Source organism: Nelumbo nucifera, chromosome 8, assembly GCF_055504915.1.
Source record: "Nelumbo nucifera cultivar China Antique chromosome 8, China Antique-T2T, whole genome shotgun sequence".
Taxonomy (NCBI): Eukaryota; Viridiplantae; Streptophyta; class Magnoliopsida; order Proteales; family Nelumbonaceae; genus Nelumbo; species Nelumbo nucifera.
Genome location: NC_142656.1, coordinates 9,931,959 through 9,952,407, shown reverse-complemented (window position 1 = coordinate 9,952,407; position 20,449 = coordinate 9,931,959). Strand labels below are relative to the sequence as shown.

Genomic DNA, 20,449 nt, shown 5'->3' with positions numbered 1-20,449 from the left:
CTTATATTTCCTTAGCAAACAGAATCCATTTTTGGGGGCGGTCTAATTACATTTGTGCACAAGATTTAAAATTTCGCAACGTATCAGTCTGTGCTAAATGTGGGTTTTTTGGGGTTGTAATCCATCAATGAAATCCCCCAATCAATTGTTCTACCTATTCCAACTCCAGATTGACAATGTATCAGAGATTATTTCTTTCAGCAACCATGAATATCTTGCAAAGCTCCAATAACGAGACATGGGTGGTTGAGGCACCTTCTCACTCCCAATGGAGCAGGTCTCAAGTTCAACTCAAAACAAAATTATGATTCCAAAATGACTGGTTTGAGATATATGGCATCTGGCTCTTTCGGGTCAGATTTAATTTGGTGTTCATCCATCAAAAAGTGAATACATGGCAAGCAGGCTACTCATCTTGTTGGTCAGATATAAAGCCAGTGTACAGCACTGTGTACATGGTGTGTGAAGGATAATTGATCTGTCTCTTTTCCTCTTTTTTTCTGATAAAGAGTGATCTTGCTTGCAATAACTATTCTGAGCTTTCTAGTGATTGTACTCACTTCCTTTTCCTTTTCTTTTCTGTTTCTGTTTCTGTTTCTGGAATATATGATATAATATTGGCTTATATTTTAAATTTAACCTTCCACTTCCTTAGCTGAAAACTCCATTTCTGCAACTTTCCACTTGATCTGATTTTTGTTTCTCCTTTTGTTTCTTCTCCCTTTTTCCACTCTTTTTCTTTTCCCATAACTAACCGTCTCCTGGGAAGAGAATTCCAAACTGATTTTGACCCAGTATTCTACTCTTTGGCTGTTTCTCATCACATAAAATATGTTGTTTCAATAATTTGCTGGAGCCGTTACGCCATTGGCAACCACAGCAAGCTCATGTATACGTACATTAATAATAATCTAGAAAAATGCAACCTTTCAGATGTATTTAACTAATGGTGAGAAGTGAGAACACCAGCATCTAGCTACCGGTCTCTAGCAAATAAATGTTATCAGAGCTCTAATTTTATAGACATAACTCTCAGCATTAATACAAGTATACAACCTTTTTCTGCTTATTTTATTAATATTATTGTCCTTGCTCAGTGGGTTTTCCTCATTTCTTTTATTATTTTAATGAATCTGTATCACTGTCTTTGTCTATTCTCAAGTGTTATGAGTTATGACCTTGTGGGGGTGACCGGGTGAAGATAAGTGAAATATATAAATATTATCAGCTTACCCAGAAACCCTAGCCGAGCCAGGACCAGAGAAAGGTCGCCTGTGTCTCAGGTCAAACCTTACAGAAATAGAGGGGCACCATAATACAGCGAATCAGCGAGGCATGTTGTATTCCTTCTCAAAGGAAAAAAAATTGGGTGAAGGTCTGTGTGTCCTTATAACATTTAAAATGTTGAAAGTAGTGAATGCAATTAATGAGTTTGCCTCCAAGTTCTCCATTTTTTTCTCCAAAGAAGTGAAGCATCTTTCAGGCTTGTTTAATTACTGAGAAATTCTAGTGAACTTTGGGGGGAAGCACAAACGCAGCACTCGCTGATATAAAACAAATCTGCAACCTGATCGATCATGAAGGATAATCAAACAAAGATACACAGACACATATATATATATATATAAACATCCAATTCATCCAACCTTACAGTTTGAATAGATCTAAAATAACCTTAACCATTAAGGTTCAAAGTATTAATACAGGCCATATGTTGGTAAGACGTATCAGCCAATATCGGTATTTTTTTTTTAAATCAATTCAGAAGAATTGATTTAAAGCTCGATACATATTTTTTTTTTTAAATCTTTCAGGCCATTGGCACAATACATATCAACCGATACATATGCATACTTTAAACATATGCTTTCAAACTTTCAATACAATACCCTAGCTATCAACTATGGGACTCTCTTTTATTACAGCTGATGTGATCGTTTTGAAGGAAGCAGGAAGTTAATGCAGTCTTAGCTCTGCAATGGGTACCCGGTTAGCAGGGGCCCACAAACTATGGAGCCAATCATAATCTGGTCCAACTCCAGGTCCAGTTATCAAGTACCCAATAAATATTTAAATCTTGGAATGTATAGGAGGGAAGAAAGTAAAATCTTTTTTTTTTTTTTGTCCATTCTATCTCTCACTGTGCAATGTGATAGATTTTAGTGATCTTTCAATAGGGCTTTGCCAGACTTTTACAGACCCAATTAGTTGAAATCATTTGTCAGTTTTTGTCCATTTTATCTCTCCAGATCTGCTTTCTTTAAGAGGTAGGTAAGGAAGTACTAAATAAATAAAAGAACAAGAATATACAATAGAAATAGCTCCCAAAAAGCAGATGGGAACCAACAGAGAGATGCCACTTGGGACAAGGTTCAAAATTTTGATATGTATCAGGTCATATCAGCTGATATATATTATATCGTATCATGGGCTTTTGGATACATCCTTGAGGGTGTTTCGGGGTCTAACCCGGTTCAGGGGATAGACAAACCTTAAACCAATCTCTGTAAACCAGATTGAAAAGAAACTAAAAATAAAAAACAAAGAACACAAGCCTCGATACAGTCCGATATGCCCCTACTAGCTACCGGCATATCAGACTGTATCAATATTTTAAACCTTGACCTGGGCCAAAACTAAACCTGGCTAAAAGAAGCACTAGGCTAAATCCCGCCTAAATAACGCCCAAAACATAACCCAGTATATTTTAGAAACCAAACAAAAGCCTAAAAAAATAAAAATCAATAAAACCCCAAAAAAAAATCCAGGTTTACTGAGTATGAACTCAGACTGAACCCTAACTGTTGATAGCCCTAACTAGGGTGGTGATTACTACAACATTATTTGCCACAAAGAGCCTAAGATAGATTCTTGACACTACAGTTGACTTGGTAGAATTAGAATAGATGATAAATGACTGCATTTATTTCTTTATTAAAAATTTCAGAGGTAAGGTAAAAAGAGTGTAGTTAGAATAAAACAGTACCTATATTTGCAAATGTTATCATAAATTACCAATTAATATTGGGCCATTTTACCTCTCTCTCTCTCCACATTAACTCAGATGGACAAAAAATGTATTATAATTTGGAAAGGACACAAGAACAGAAAATTTTCATGAATACATTCAGCACAATATTCTGATACATTTCTTGAGGGAGATTGAATATCCAATATGAATTTCTCCCTTTCATAATAACATTGACATAGAGTAGCATTACTGCAGACATGAACAAACTAATCTTTTTCTTCCTTTTCACATTCATGTTTAATTTCAATAATCCATTGGTATTGTTATAATAAAATGTAGATACTGTTGTGCTTATGGTGTTCTCTTCTTTCAGCTTCGGTTAGTGCAAGTCCATACTTATACTGTTTGAACAGCCTCTTACAACCTTGTATTGAGAATATCTCCCCATGAAATAAAGCATTTAAGTATAGAGATATTTCCAATGCAACGCTGTAAAAACTGTTCAAACAGGCCTTGCACTGACCGAAACTGAACTCGTCTTCTCTTCTATGCCCTTTCTGTTTATCAGATGGCCATTTCATTTGTATTAATCATAACATGTCACTGAGATTATTGGTCGAAGCACATCTTGGTAATTAAACAATTGAAATTCAATTTGGGCTTTCTTTCCTTGTGTATTGGTAGTTGTTGAATGGCAGATATGATGTAATAATCATATGAATTGCAGAGAACTTACTAGTTTAAAATTTCTTACCATTAATTGTTTTGTAGTTACCTTTGGATCTCTCTTTTCCTACTTTAGCCTTCTTTCTTTTGCCTCTCTTAAACTCTTTTTGCATTAAAAAAGGAAAGCACTAAACCGAAAATAAGGAATCCAGACAAAAGAGTATTGTGCTTTTCTTCATTTTTCAAGTGTCTCTCTATCTTTTTGGTTTCTTGGGTCATAAGCTTTTGGTCTCAAAGCATACAAGATAAGATAAATATGGGACAAACTTCTAAGAAAGCATGGAAATTTGCAATAATTTAGGGAGACCCATAACGTGTTAAAATGGAGTCGATAAGAAAAAAAGGAAATGTGGAAATGCTAAGTTTGTTAAAGAAAATGCTAGCATTACTTTGCTTTGAATGGTATTCACAAAAAGAAAAACAAAGTGAAGAGATATAATTCTGTATCGTTATCAAAAATTGACCATAGACCACATCAGGAGAAAAGGTGGGTCAGAATATTAAAACAATATATAAATTTTGTTTTGTATTAATTTGTAGAGTGTGGATAATCAAAATATATATTTAATTAAAAATATCATTGATTTAAATCAAGCTGAGTTTCATTATAGAGCAATTAGTATATATAGCATTACCATGATATTTATATGAAGTATCTCCTATATTATCAAATTAATATAAGATTAAGGTATTAGACAGTGTATGCCCTTAGCTCCAACCAGCATGATGTACATTATGACATTTATTGTAAATGAATAAAGTACATATTTGATTCATGTTATTATGGTGTGTTTCTGTGTAATACCCTTAAATTGGATACATATGAGACTCGTGTTAGTTTAGAATCTTCACAGTCGTTGGATAGATCTGGGGAGATTTATCTTGCCAAGGCTGACACTGATGTACCACCAAGTTGGTTGGGGTGATTTGTCTCAGCTGCCAGGGTGAGACCTGAGGTACATGCAGTGTGGGTTTTCTTGAAACCCTGAATCGGACCAAAATTCCAGTATTTCCCTGAACCTTGGAGATAGATGGACAAAACTGAAATGTTACACCTGACCCCTAGACTCGATTATGATACTGCACTAGGTGTCGAATTGGGCTGTCTTTGATATGCCAATCAGTGATATTCTTAGAGGGGGTCAAAACCTGAGTATGTTGGGACAATCCAAGAATTCATCTGAGTGGGTGATCATAGTGACATGATCAATCCCTTTGTTGGACAAAGTGAATGATCGGAGATGCACTCCCTCTGATGAAAACCTAAACTTCCAGCAGTTGATTTCAACCGTTGAAAAAATTTGTTTTGCAAAATATGTTTATATATAGAAATATATATATATATATATTATGGTTTCAAAAGGTTTTAATTCCCGGGATCCATGTGAGTAGAGAGTGCAGCACTGTACCTTGCAGGCGAGGGAGAGGTCATCTCTTGTCGGACAGTGTTTAATCATTATGGGCTGAGAGGTTAAGTGTAAGATCATTGAGGATTATACCTAATGGGTTAATCTAGCATCTGCCCATAGTCCTTGGGCCATCATAAGATGGTTGGACCCAAGGACCATTTAGTGTAAATGTTGGGCTCATTAAGAGCCCATAGTGATGGACTCAAGGGTTCACTACATTCAATAGTGAATTTGGCCAGGCCTTGTAACTGAGAGTAGGTTGAACCCATGTGGCTGATGTGTAAATCAATGATAGGGTCCTATGCCATACGAAGAGAGCCAAGCTAACCAGCATTAAAGTAGAAGTGAGCCTGAAAGCTTAATAAGCCTAAAAACCCATTTCGAACTGGGTTAATTAGATTAATTAAATAGAGGCAGATCTGGGATTTGGATCAGCAGATAAGATAAGGGATTATCCTTATCCACTTAAAGAGTCCAGATCCAAATAAAGATTTGGATCAAAGGAACTCCTAATTTGATTAAGAAGGTTGATCTTTATCTGTAGATAAGATAAGGGATTATTCTTATCACTTAAAGAGTCCAAATTCAAATAAAATATTTGGATTAAGAAACTCCTAATGAGATTAGGAAATTTTCTCTTTAAGGCTATAAATAAGAGAGCAGGGCAAACCTCCAAAGACACATTCGCTGAATACAGAGAGAAGACAACACAGTTAAACTGTTCTTGCCTTCTGCTATTTTTCTTCCTGCTCTTACTGCCCCACCCTGTTCGATCACCAGTTCTTGAATTGGATCAAGATTTGATCTTGATATTGTTTTTGCCAGAAGAAACAATTTAGAAACAGTGCTTACTGTCCCACTCGATTCTTGCTGAAGAATCATTAGTTCTTGGTGAAGAACTATCTGTTGATCCTACCTCACCCTAAGCTGTGTCATCTTCAGTGGAGGGAGGATTTAATACTCTCTTTGGGCGTGAACACCTACATTGGGAGGAGAATTCTTGTGTGGATTCCGTATCAGGTATATCTCTCCATTGATTTGGTTTCAGATTTGGTCTACTTTGATTATAAGAACGAACCTTGAAAATGCAATTTTCTAAATTGGGAATAAGATTCCCAGATGGGAGTAAAGAAATTTTTGAAATTTCGCCCAACTCTCCTATAGAGTTCGGCCATCAATATGATGAATCTCCCATCCCTTCATAAAAGGAGGAATTATTTATGAAAACTATATATATATATATATATATTGAACATGGAAATAGGATCTAAATGCAAATAGATGAAGACTCCTCATTGTTTTTTTTTTAATTTAGAATAATAATATTAGGCCTGGGGAATGAGGCATATCTCAATTATATTGATTGAAACATACAAGAGGTGGCATCTTGAGATCCCTTACAAGAAAGGAATATTGATTGAAACATTACAAATAATACTATTGAAAAATACAAATAGGCATATTATAACATAAAAACAAAAAGCAGGTGTGCACATTTTATCTAGCTACCAGTCTTTCTCTTTATATATATACACTCTCCATAAGAACTTTTCCTTGGTCCAAGTCCAACTTTGCCTAACCAATTCATTGCAAAAGAATATAATTGCCAAGCAAAATATACATGGAGAACATTATAGCTATATCTAGGCTGGATAAGATAAGCAAATATACTATTTAATTAGAAATCTCAATCATACAACATACAAGAAAAAACATGTCTTGTCCTAGAATGCAATCTGCATGGAAATGTCATACCCTGCAACACCTATGGGTGCATGACATGTGGAAAGTTCACAAAAGATGCAGAAACATCGCAGTCCGGATTTCTCGCCCACAACACTCTACCCATGCAATACGTTATAGCTTATGTGTTTTCAACTTTTCATTGATGTTGTCATAGGTGAGAGGTGTGCAGCTGCAGTGTATTGTGGGTAGAGAGTTGTGGGCAGGAATTCCGGACCCGAGATATCGGGTTTCGGAATGTATCACACGCCATCTCCTCTGATGCAGTATCAAGCATGGGTGTGATGAGTATTTCTTTTAACTTGATCAAAGTTGAAGCTTCTAGGGTTTATTTTGTAAGTGGCCTTTCTGTCCAAACCTTGGGGAGATAGGTAGTTGTTGAAGAGTAGATGAATGATGGCTCTGAAAGGTATGGTGTATGGTGTATGGCTACCACCCAAAAATATGCCACCGGATATTAAATTGGATAAGATGTACGGAGTAAATGCCGATCAAATATTACAGCCAGGATTTTAAAGAGCCATGGTTTGTGTCTGTACACTTTTATGGCACTCATTCATGAATGCCCCATTGTTGTTTGTCGAGGTCATGATTTTTGTAAAAAGAATAAAAAGGATCACCCACTTTCCTTTGTCCCTTCTTAGTTGTTGAAATATTTAAGACTTAAATCTCTTATAATCACTTCGGAAGCTGAAGCATGATGAGAGAACATGGATTCGTATATACATACATACATACATACATAGTTTTCATAAAATGTCGCCTCTATATTAACAAGTTGACATAAAAAATGCATTCATCTTGTATATCAGTTTGTTCATTTCTGTTAAAAAGGATAACAGATAAAAAGGAAATGTCACGTAGAATTATCCTCAAGAATCCGTAGAGCGCCAGACTTCAACATGTATTCATAGACACATCATCCAAATAGAAAAGTCCAAACAATACTTTCTATACTTGAAAGCACAATCTTAAGGGCTCCTTGACCACATTTTTTTCATAAATAATGAGTCTCTATATTATCAATTAGGGGTTCCTCCTGTAAAACAAGTTAGTATTTCCTGTTTGAACATGAAAATCTTTGGAATGTTATAAGGCGCCTTCTTTGTTAATTTAATTTGATAAAGCTCGTAGGTCCTAGCTAATATATATATATATAAAGATAGATAGAGAGAGGGGTAAACTCCTCTTGTTTACAATGCCTCCTCCCTTAGAGAAGGGTTTACAAATTTAGAAGGAATTAAGTCTATAAAAAATAAAGAATACGACTAAACATGCAAATAAATAGAATACAACAATTATACAAGTATGATTTATTATCTCTCATCACTCCCTCTCAAACTAAAGCTATGGAGATAGCAGCAGCTTGTCAACAAAATACTAGTGCCTAACATGGGTCATAATCCTGGTAAAGATATATACATATCAACAGATTGTGGCTCAAAAAGCCAAATCCACTTGAACTTGTCACACATAGTTGGTCCCAAGCCCAAATAAAGGACAGAGATCTTGTCAGGTTGGATTCTGGCATTAAAACTTTTGCCAAACTCATACTTGAATAAGGTAAATTTCAACTACATTGGGCTTAGGTCTAGGCTTGGGTCAATCCAAAATTTTAAAATTTGAAGAAATATAATTGTTATTGGTTGCAACTTGCAAGTTCGATTGCTCAATTTGAAGAATTTCAACTACATCAGGCTTAGGTTTAGGCTCAGGTCCATATTCAAAATTTAATAATGGATATAGCACTACACAGAGTGCGATGGTAGAGTAGGATTCAAGTAATTGATACCATATAATTGGGATAAGGATTAGTTGAGTTGAATTGCAGGTCACAAGCTATGTAAGGAAATAAAATATGCTTAATCCACTTGTAAAAAAAAGGATCACGTGCGATACCATGCTTGTATTGCCAGAATAAAATGGAGTGGCAAAGATAAATCAATATAGAGATCATTGAACTACTTGGTCTTGACAGTTGAGTTAGAGTTGTGCTTCCAAGAGATGAGAGAATCACTATGCACATCAACCCATACTTGAGCAACTAGGTGTCTACACAACTTGTCCAATTTTCATCAGTAGAGGCTCAGAACTGGATCAGTGAACTTTTCCCATTTACAAGCAGCCTCTTTGGAAGAGGGCAAAATGATCTTATAAAAATGTGAAAGAGACAAATATGTATAACTGCAAAAAATACAACTACAAGGACAAGGACTGTACATGTAAATACACAGGATATAAGAATTATGATTTTTATCTCTCATCAGAAATAAGATCAGAGTTTTGGTCAAAGATTCAATAAGAACCTCCCACTGAAAAACTTTGTAATGGTTCAAAATTGGTACAGAATAGCATTCATGCCTACATTCTTGATCAAACTGGCAAACCAGAATGCTATTCAGAAATTCCTAGTAGTCAAGTCAGTAGACTTAATATGGATTCAACCCTGAGTTTGTAAACATAGACATTAATGGACAAACAGATTATTAGTGTTGTTGAAACTGTGGGGACAACTCTGTTGCAAATGCAACCAGCCGTCTTTAGATCGGTGGCTATATACCACACGTAAGAAAGTCTCATAGTAGCATAGGAAAATGACAAGAACTCCACACTTTCCCCCATCTACCATTCCACATCCAATTCTTATCACCTTGCTTTATCATTTGATTCAGACCTTTCCATTCCTGAAGTAGCTTCTCTTGATTTTTTTTTCTTTTTTGTTTTTTTCTTTTTTTTTTTGGGAAAGCCACTTAATTTTTAATGTAAGTTCTATTACTGGACTGCTTGGTACAGAAAAATTCGCCCATTTTCTAAAATTAAGGAGAAGAAACTCCCATGATTTATGATCCACACAAACATCTTTTCCATTGGATAATTTTCAAAAGTAATGGTCCTCAGAGATAACACAGTTCAATGCTTAGACTGTTGATGTTTGTTGAGCAGGAAACAAGACATTTAATATTTTGGCTTTTGTAGTAGCTAGAAGTTCGGTTTGCAGTGTTTGGGTCCATTGATCCCCCAGATTGTTTGGCCTGTATTGTGCTAGAGGTCATTTCTGATGCTTAGATATGGACTACAGAAAGCATTCCTTTTGCCTCTTATATCTTGAATGGATGAATTCCACTTTACCAAGGCCACAAAAATTGAAAATAACTATTGACTATATCACCCCTTGGATTGACTAAATCATCAGACATGTTGATGTTGATTCTATAACTATCAATATTAGCGTCCCGTGAAGAAGGTGCTTCAGATTTTTGCATCTGTAGTGGCTAAATTTCCATGCCTAGGATCTCTCTGATTGTAAACATCCTTATAAGCATCCTTTTTGCCTCTTATATTTATGAAATGGAATGCAAGAAAAAGAAGACTAATGTGATATCAAGCCTGTACCTCCATTTGAATCCAAACTCACCCTATGTGACAATATAGATTTTATAATGTGAAACTAAGATGGTGTTCATATCATAGATCTAAAATCTATATGTGACAATATAGATTTTAATCAGTGGTTACCACAAAGAGCCTGCAGTTATGTGGGTTTGATCCTGCACCTCCATATTCGGAGGGACACTGAGTGACCATCTCAGCTACTGGGTCATCGGCAATCAGTGAACTGTGTTGTCTAGGTGAGAACATAGTAAACTTAAGTGTTCAAAAAAGGATGTATTTCTAGTCATGGAACCATGGAATTTTTGGTTTCAGAACCACCTATAATATGGTCAAACACACCAAACGTGATTTCACATTACACTACCAAAAGGAAAGCAAATGAAACCATGAACTACAAACACATTAAAATATTTATGATAGGGAAAAAAGCTTGTACATATTCCTTCTACTAATGTGGTTACTTTACCATTCTATTCATTAAACTGATTCATTGAGACTAGTTGTGTGTTTGTATTTGTTTTACACGAGTATGTGAGAGAGGGAGAGAGAGAAAGTGCACATTCACATGTCACTGTGTCCTTTTGACAGTGTGTACTTTTGTATAATGGGCATACTCTGCTACTTTTATTTTTTCCACAATTTGGGATGTGCAAGTCACCCAAAATCCAACTTGTAGTTTGTCAAGGATTTCAACACAACACATTATGCGTATGTTCAATCGTAGACTTGCTTGAATACAAAGAACCCAAGTTAAGAAAACTTTATCTTATCTGCTCCTGCAATTCTATACACTTGACCTCAAACACCATTAGTTCTTCTAATTTGTTTTTCTATCTCCCAAAGAACCCAAGTTAAGAAAACTTTATCTTATCTGCTCCTGCAATTCTATACACTTGACCTCAAACACCATTAGTTCTTCTAATTTGTTTTTCTATCTCCCAAAGAACCCAAGTTAAGAAAACTTTATCTTATCTTCACTAATCCTAGCATCTTTAACTCAAGGTGACAACATGCTTGTCTGAAGCTCAGTAAATTTGTTTTTCTATCTAAGAGAAATCTTTTGTCAGAAATTTGTTAATTTCTCTGAGATGAAAAATGCTGGACTACTTAAAACTCAAGGAATGTACCAGAGATTGGTATAACTTCTATAATTACATGCTAACAACAAGAATAAAAACAAGCCTTCCGCTTGCCTATTGCACTAATAATTTACCTAAAGATGTTTAAATGAATATTTAGCTCAATCAATTTAAGAATTGCGCATGTAGAAAAAAGAAAATGTGAATTATCATTTTGAGAGAGAATTTCTTGAAACACAACCAAAATAAATAAATAATACAACATATAATCATTGTACTTTATACAGTATGTTTACTCCGCCTAATAAGTGACTTGATGTCATTACTTTGCACTAGTTTCCTGGTTTTCTCATTGCGTCCAATCTTATGGTCATCCTGCAACAAACGAAACCAATCTCTATAGTTATATTTTCCTTTCAAGTCTTTATAAATAAAAGGTAGAAAGTGAACTGGGATATTTATGTCCAAAAGATTTTCTGGTTCTGATGAATCAGGTCTATTCCACAACTTGTTGGGTCAGGCCCAACTTATGCTTTTGAGGGTTTTTCTTTTTTGGCTCAAAATTGCCTGATTTCAGTCAACTGTTAGGGCTAATAATGCACTGCCCTAACCTATATCTGACCTGTTTATTCCTCTGGATTTCAGAAGAGCCTACATCCAAGGTAAACTGTCCATGTCACTACAACAATCTTCATCCTACATTCCTGAGATAATAGGCATAAACACATAATGCCTTACTGAGCTACTTGACAAGGAACAGGACTTCAGGAGGATATCAAATCACCTGGAAATGAAAAGAGAGATTTCGAATTTTAACTGGCATGGATGAGTCATCACGAACAGGCAATAATTTGGAGAATTTATATCCTGAAATAAAGTCAGGCGAAGATTGGATTTTGAATTCAATGCTGGTCAGATGGAAATTGAAACTTAAAGTTCTGCAAATGAGCAAGATTTTGTACTCTTAATAAAAATGAAAATATCCAACCTGAAGCTTGATACATACCATGCTTCTTATCACCATTACTAGATGTAAAATCCTTATCTACTGGCAGCTTATGTGCATATGTGTATAAGAAAAGTGGCACTTCTTCCACTGTGCCACGCTTGTACCTAAACAAGGTTTAAGAAGCTTTGGTTTGGTAAACATAAACATAGAATTACTTAAAAAGAAGGAAGAATAAATTGGAAGCATAGGAAATGAAAGAAAATTATCACCTACAATATAGGTAAGTTTGATCATAACACAGTAGGCAGCTGTGTTGCATGGACTCTCTTAAATGAATGACATGTCTAAGTCAGACATGTATCGGATTATGACACTATAGATTCTTGAGGACACTTCTCTGTAACATTTTCTATCTCTTAAATTATTTGACATAAATAAGCAATTAATGTACAAGATGAATGTTGGCTTCATATCAGACATTACTAAGTAAGAAAGGCAACATTATATGCAGGAATATAGTGTCAGAATTCAAAAAATATGAATGATATATACTTTTCCATAAATGTATCTGCATTCTGCAAGTCCATGTTCTCTCTTTTTGTTGAGTCAGACTCATAGACACACATTATATGTAGGAATATAGTGTCATAGACACACATTATATGCAGGAATATAGTGTCAGAATTTAAAAAATATGAATGATATATACTTTTCCATAAATGTATCTGCATTCTGCAAGTCCATGATCTCTCTTTTTGTTGAGTCAGACTCATAGACACACATTGGATTCTGACTCCTGTGTCTGTGTCCATGCAACACTGACAGTAGGGTGTTTGTTTGCAGTATTGCGGACATGTCATAGAACCACTCAGATTAAGCATATCAAAAATCTGTTTTTTGTGACACGTATTGCCAAAGCATTGCCTCTGAAATCCATGCTTCTTATTGTTTTTCAGCCTTATTATTACCAAAGCATTAGCCACCACACAGAAAAGTTGCAACTAAACAACACCTTGATAGAATATTCACAACAATTTGCTTGGTTTATGTCATAAATGTCCATCTGATATGCCAAGCTTGATAAAAAGGGGGAATGTGTAGAAATAGTGGGAAAGGGGGAAAGGTACCTGAGCTCACTGTTTGTTTTATCAAGAGTTGGAGTTGCTGAGTAACAAGCCAAATGTAATACAAGGAGAGAACACATGCAACACACCCCCAAAAAAAAAAATAAAATAAGAGTGAGACTGGGTTACTACAATTCCTTCACTTTGACAAGAAGAGAATATCAGAAGTTGCAGTGAAGAAGAAATAGTTACGTGGTGCAATGTAACGCGGGTGATGCACTGGGAGATTTTTACTCCAGCGTACTTCAGTAAGAGCCAGCTTGTGAGTGTATTGATCGCAAACTAAAAGCCTCTGACAAACATCAATTCACATCATCTAAGCTCAACGTTAGATTTAAATAGGAAAAGAACAGAAAAGTAAACGAGCAGTACAACCTTAACATATGTGGGCTTTCACTTTTGTAAGCTACTGTATTATGATTAATAGTTAGCAATATCATCTCATTCAAAATACTGACCTGTTTCAAACAGTCAATCCGAAGCTCTGATTCTGGAACCTCATTGTTCTTAGAAATCTGACATTCAAGATTTGTGGAGATACTTCCAAGATGATCAACAACAGTAACCACGGCCTTGCATATGTACTCCTTTGTGTTCTCAATCACCCTACATAATGAATAAACACAATATTGAACTTTTGCTCAACAAACGGAAAATACACAATAGAGAACTAATGGCATCTCTTTTTTATCAGTAACAAGATCAAAGTATTTCATTATTTTTAGCATTAAAAAAGAGTGAAAGAATCTATCCCAATGAGATATTGGTGGAAGAACCAGCAGCATTTTGCTTGCTATCACATAAAACAAGGTAAATAAAGACAATTTTATCCCAGCAGAGCTGTAACCCAATAGAAAGATTACCTTCCTACACCACCTCTTGTTAGAGTTTCTGTTATTTCGGCTTTACATTTAAAGTAAAGTGTACTCCAAATACCAACTATTATATGTATTGTAATTAAAATTTTTTCTTAGGCTATGTTTGGTTTGATAGAAAAAAATAATAAAGAAACAAAAGTTGAAGGAAAGTTCTTAAGGGACCGTTGCTTAGTTCGATGCTAAAATCTCAGGTTAACAAGCATGAGAAAACAATTAGTTCAAGCCTTGAGAACAGGTTTTCCCTTTTTATTACAGAACAGAATATACAGAAAAAAAAAAGGAGAGCTCAACAAAGATAAAAACAGGTTATGAGATCCTCAGCATGCCTTATTTTAGCTTATTTTTTGTTTTTCTTCTTATAACAATAAATAAAAGCTGGTGTGAACTAAATAGAAATTAGAAAACCCAGCCTGGCCCAACATACAGTACTTTCATGTGTATTTGAGAGGAATTCTAGTGCCGAAAGCTATGGCAGCCATCACACTTCAAAGCAGAAAAAACAAAGTATTAACAGAGTCTTCACCATGCTCATCTGTCTGCTCTATGATTGCCTCTTTTACTATTTCTATTCTAATTTCTAAGCAAGACCCACTTGAATGAAATAGATGCCATCAAACACTTACTGAGATTTCCAGCGAATATATAAAACTTAGACGGGAATTTATTATTAAACAAACATTATCTTAGAATTCTAATTTTTTGCAGGAAAATATAAAATTGTGATCAAGACATAAGAAAATGGTTGTGAAACCATAATCAACCACATGCCCACACGGAACCTAGTTGACTAATGATTTCAGAAGCATAACAGCTAAGTTTCGTGTGGAACAGAGAACGAATATGAAGGCAACCGACGAAACCGTCAGTGATTAAAGGCCCCAAATACATAGGTTCTGTTTGGCATCCATGCGTTTTATAAGCATTGCCGTGTCATTAATTTCTTACATCAGGGGAAAAAAATGAAAACGCCATTCAATTTGTATTTGAGAGATCGTTTTCTAAAAAAGGTTGTTATGATGTTTATCAGTTTATGTATATGACTTGGGTTTCGTAGAGAGAGGGTGATTTCGAATCATCAAAGTTGAAATTTGGAAAAAGTCAAATGCACTTTTAAGTCTTAAACGAATACGATACATTCCGGCCCGGTAAAGCATCTTGGGCCTTGGCCAGCCCAGCCTTGTAAACATGAAATAATACTTTAATAGAGATTGTCAAGTGACTGGAGTCTGGACGTGAAGCCAAGGAAAGAATAGTAAAAGCTGAACTGTTTTAAGGGTCCGTTTGGTTTGTAATGTGAACTGGAATCGAAATCCCTCCAAATCAGAATGGGAATGGTCTATTTGGTTCCCCTTGTCTGTTTGGTTCGTAGTGGAATCAGAATCCGCTGGAATGGGATTTTCATTCCCAAAGAAGGAAGAGGAAATGAGCCGAATGACCATTCCCTCAAATGGGAAAATGTAGTTCCAGCAGGAATGGGAATCATCCCACCAATCGGTTGGAAACTGAATGGGCCAATTTCGATTCGAATTTTCCAGATCCTATTCCTATGAGACAAACAGACCCTAAAGTTGTGTTTTGTTTGACCTACCATTTTCTTTCGAACCAAACACAGCTTAAGTTCTAACGTGCGCCTTACTGCTTGGATGTACCGTGCACGTGGAGACGTTTTCTCAAAGTTCACTCAGAGACTGCACCAAGGAAGGCGCAGTCCACTGAATTCCCTGCGCAGAAGCATCTCAGAAGGAAGCCATGGATTTGATGTCGTCTAGTGAAAAAGCAAAATGCACCTCATACCACAGTGGCGCACACGGCTCATTTTAGACAAGCCACAGCCTGGCCTGATTTTCAGTCGAGCTGGAGCCAATAAGATTATTCTCGTCGGCCGTAGCTCGGACCGAAGCGGGTGGCGTTGGGCCTCCCGACGTAATGCAGATACAATGCCACACCCCCTAAATCCTAACAATGGTGGAAAAGAGGACTTACTTTTTCCTCTGTTTCGCATTCAGGAACGCCTTTTCGCAGTAATCGGCAGCGTAGTGAAGCTGAGAGCGCAAATCCCTCAGTTCCTGCAACCAAAAAAGATCGAAACGAGCTACAAAAACAGTACAAAAGAGAACAGAAGAAAAAGACTTCTGAGAGAAATTGAAAATGGAGAAGGTACGAGAGATTAGCATGCACGATGCACCTGCATAGATTTTTCAAAGCGAGCGTCGTCATCGGAGTCGGAATCCATTTTTCCAGCAAGACGCGATTCTTCGGAGTTTTGCATTTTCTATTTTTTCTACTTCTACGGTGAAAGATAAGATGAGGCCGTACCGACTACCGAGATGAAGAAAGAAAAGACAATAAAAGAACGCTTTCTCTCTCTCTCTCTCTCTCTCTCTCTCTCTTATTAGTGTCTCTGATGCAGATAGTCTCGCGTTTATCTATCTTTAGCGTTTATGGGTGGTCGCTAAACCCAATTTCTGGCTCGTACAGATGAACCAGAGGCAGAGAAGAAGAAGACAAATATATGTTCTCGGTCTCGTGATCTCATGTCTCTTTTGAATCTTTTTAACATTCTCTCCAGTTTAAGGTTCGTTGAATATGAAAAGGTCTTTCAGAAATCAGAAACACTTTTCTCACTGTATTTTTTTTTTTTTACTGATCTAACTTTTCGATTAAGTAAAGCCAGAAATTGAAATTCTTCTCTGCAAACGAGAGTCCACCCCGGCTTGTTTCCTTTGTTGGTCAAGCATTTTACATCAAAAATTTAAAAAATAAAATAAAAAGAACCTCACCTGGTTAATTACCACTGGATCCTGAATTCGAAATGGCGGGACGCTCGAGAGTCTTTCTGAAATTTCTTGTCTTTCATTATTGACAGTTTGACACTGCCTCCTGCGTTAAGATCTACTTTTCACCATCTGGCATACTTCCTACATTCTGGGGTGTCGTGCTTGAAGCCTTGAACAAAGCTTTATGTATCCATTAAAGACAGCCCACGTGTTAATGCTCTGTCTATACAAAAATTGATTTATTACAACAAAACTATGAATTAATTAATTATGATTCCTTTATAAAAACGATTTCTCTTTCTCTCTCTAATCACTATCTGAGTTGCATCCAACCCATTATCAGTGCAGTTGGATTAAATGAGAATTTCCACCATACATGCTCACAGGTCACAGCGGCCCCTGCCCAAAGTTTCAGGCTTTCAGCCCTCAAAGCATTCAGACGATTTATCGTGGATTTCTGATTATTCTATTTATCCGGCCCGGTCCTGCTGGGGCTGTAATCGGATTGAATCCAGTTACATCTGCATCTGATCTACGTTAGATCCAAAATCCTATATGTGAGATTCAGATTGAATTCGGATATAATCTGCATTTAATTTAATTAATAATTTATCATGCTTAAAATGACAATAAAAATAGAAAATAATATAATTATATATACATATAAATGAATGTATATAAATATAAAATATTAAATGTATCAATTATAAATTTTATATACGAGTTTGGATCTTCTCTTCACACAACGCTCCTAACACTGACCTCACAGGCACATCCCACCATGTATCGGGAATATCTCTCATACTTCTGTGTTATTATTCAGGGTATATTCCCAATGCACGATGGGATGTATTTATAAGGTTGGTGTGAGGTGTATTCTATAAGAAGTAAATACCAATTCATAAGAATAGTTGCATATATATCTAATTATATATACATAAAATATTAATTTTTTAATCTAATTGAATTTGATGTCAAATCAGGGTTTTAAAAACTAACTCGGAGGCAGAACCGTTTTTGCCTTTGAGTCATAGGTCACCAATTCAACTGGCTGGGTCGAATGGTTCAAACCGTGTCACATCATTGCATGTGTGTGTAAATATATATTTTTGTAATAAATAATGTATAAATATGTTTTAGATATGCTATATGTATTATTTTATATTTAATTTATGTTTGTTAATTCAGTTTTTAATTTTTTATTTATAAAAAATATTAAAAAATGCAATTTGAGGCCTAAAAAGGGTTTTTTTACAAAAATAGTGGAGCAAGGCACCTATGTCACATTGGGACGCATAGATCTCAAAAAGTTACCCAAAAAATCATTCCAATTAGACATCGAAATGCAAAGTTATGGCCTCTGAAAGTTTGTATACATTAAGTGTGCATCCCACGACCCAACTGGTTTGAACAGTTCTTGACCAAGTCAATAGTTTTTGACCATTTGATGGGTCTTGATTGAACCAGACCCGAAACCTTGGCTGACTGATGATTAAAATGATTCGACTGGCTGGGTCAACGATGGGTTGAAAACCATGTGTCAAATAGGATATTGAATTTAATTTATTGACAGTTCTAGCCACCGCAAAAGAGATCCTACACTAATAATCCAAGCAATTGGTTCAACAAGTTCTTTATACAAAAAAGGACTTCTTTTTAATCGGGATTTGCTCTTTACAAAGTGCACCTCACACCCACTTCTGCGATGTTTGGCATCGATGTTGTTTTCCTGAGAAAACGGTGCCACGTAAGCACCACATCAGAGAAAGCGGTGCTTCAAACAATGCCCTCTTGTTTGGTACCGTTTTTCTAGAAAAAAATGTTGCTCCAGACCATGCCTTGGAAATCGGGAAAGTGTGGTCTAAATTAATACCAAATTCGGTTTTCTGAGAAAACGGCGCGTTGTTGCCAATAGTGCAATGATGTAGCATCATCCTGGACATTGGATAATAAAAATTGCTCCCAGCACTGGTACCAAATAAAACCAGTGTTGTTTTCTAGAAAACGCCTATGTGATAGCACCAGTTCCAAACAAAAAAAATAGTGCTTACAACTCCACATGCCCAGCACTATTTTTATGAGAAAACGGTGCAATGTTCCACAGATGCCAAACACCTACTTCATGGCCCCATCCCACCACGTACTAGGAATATCCCCCATGAATAATAACACAAAGTACAGGAGATGTTTCCAATGAGCGGCTGAGATGCATTGTGAGGTTAGAGGATGGTGCAAGGAGAGTTCTGAGAAGCAGATTCGGACTTATTTTTTAAGCTCAACACATGGAGGAGAACCAAGTGACTATACCTGTTCTGTTGTCATCTATGGTGGAACTGCCAATGGAGGCGATGCGAGGCCTGGGAAATGAGAGGAACAAAGAGATCCAAACGAGTTTCAGAAACTCTACAAGAACGTATAGCATTCTATAATTTTTGTTTTTTTGGCTAAATATATAGAATTCTAGAATTCAGGCACACTCGAAGCCCAAGTCTCCAGAGAAATGATTTAGCTCGTGGTCATGCATGGTTTTCAAAATCGGACCGAATTGGACACTTGGACCAGAAAACCCGGGAATTAGTTAGGTAATCAGTTCCATTTTACTATAAAACCACCAAAACCCTTTGATTTAATTGACAACCCACTGACCCAAACAATCGAACCGTCAACCCAGACAACAGTTTTTTATCTTTTTTTTTTATTTTTTTAAGTCAAAACAGGCCGTCCATTTGAACCAGATGATCAGACCATTTGACCTGGGAACCGTTCCCTGCCTGGTCCGGTTTTAAAAACCTGGAGTTGCATTGAGGAAAATATGGAAGAAGATTATGAAAAGGAATTTAACGAAAAGGGAGAAAGGAAAGCCAAGAGAAAAGAAGCACTTCTCTTACCCAATAACAGCCCACCACTATAGGTCCACAAGGATTTATCTTAATCCCAGAGGCCAGCCAGCTTTGTCTGCCATGTTGATTACCAAAAGAAATAGATTCTTGTCTGCCAAGTTCCTGCCTATGTACTGAGTTGGGTATATTATATCCAATCGTCCATCACCTCTTTCATAAAGAGACATAACCCTACTCTGATTATTTTTATTACTAGTAGGGTGTTGTCCCCACTAACATATAAATTACTTAAACCCTACAAAATTCCTTGAGACCTTTCTCTCAACTTCCTGCTTCTCTCTTATTTTCTATCAAACCAAATAAAGCCTTCATGTACAAGGCACGTGGGTGCATTATAATCCTTTCTTTTCTTATTTTTGAAAATTTATACACTAAATTATAGTAATCTACTAAGAAAAGCTTAGCAAACGGGTGGATTTAAATTAAATAAAAAAGGGATGAAAACATAATAAATAATAACATTAAACAAAACATGATAATTATCTTGAGGAGATGTGCTC

General features: G+C 36.1%; 1 protein-coding gene across 2 annotated transcripts; it reads right to left on the bottom strand.

The window, feature by feature from the left end:
• Nucleotides 1-11,505: 11,505 nt before the first annotated feature.
• LOC104592169 (putative protein ABIL5) lies at nt 11,506-16,945 on the bottom strand. 2 transcript variants are annotated; one of them, XM_010251389.3, is made up of 9 exons: nt 16,458-16,945; nt 16,256-16,338; nt 13,853-14,000; nt 13,587-13,686; nt 13,398-13,434; nt 12,328-12,434; nt 12,106-12,188; nt 11,944-12,025; nt 11,506-11,696 (listed from the first exon to the last, which is right to left on the bottom strand). In XM_010251389.3, the coding sequence occupies exons 1-8, from the start codon at nt 16,539-16,541 to the stop codon at nt 11,963-11,965; spliced, it is 705 nt and encodes a 234-aa protein (XP_010249691.1). In that variant the 5' UTR covers nt 16,542-16,945; the 3' UTR covers nt 11,506-11,696; nt 11,944-11,962. The 2 variants fall into 2 exon arrangements, with proteins under 2 accessions (XP_010249691.1, XP_010249690.1); XM_010251388.3 differs by lacking the exon at nt 11,944-12,025 and having other exon boundaries at nt 16,458-16,917.
• Nucleotides 16,946-20,449: the final 3,504 nt, after the last annotated feature.

Bases quoted from the DNA above. Each gene is read 5' to 3' on its own strand.
- LOC104592169 (XM_010251388.3), bottom strand. From the start codon at position 16,541: ATGCAAAACTCCGAAGAATCGCGTCTTGCTGGAAAAATGGATTCCGAC. The intron at 13,687-13,852 runs GTCAGTATTTTG...GATGTTTGTCAG, and splicing joins GGATTGACTGTTTGAAACAG to AGGCTTTTAGTTTGCGATCA. The intron at 12,189-12,327 runs GTATGTATCAAG...ACTTTATTTCAG, and splicing joins TAATGGTGATAAGAAGCATG to GATATAAATTCTCCAAATTA.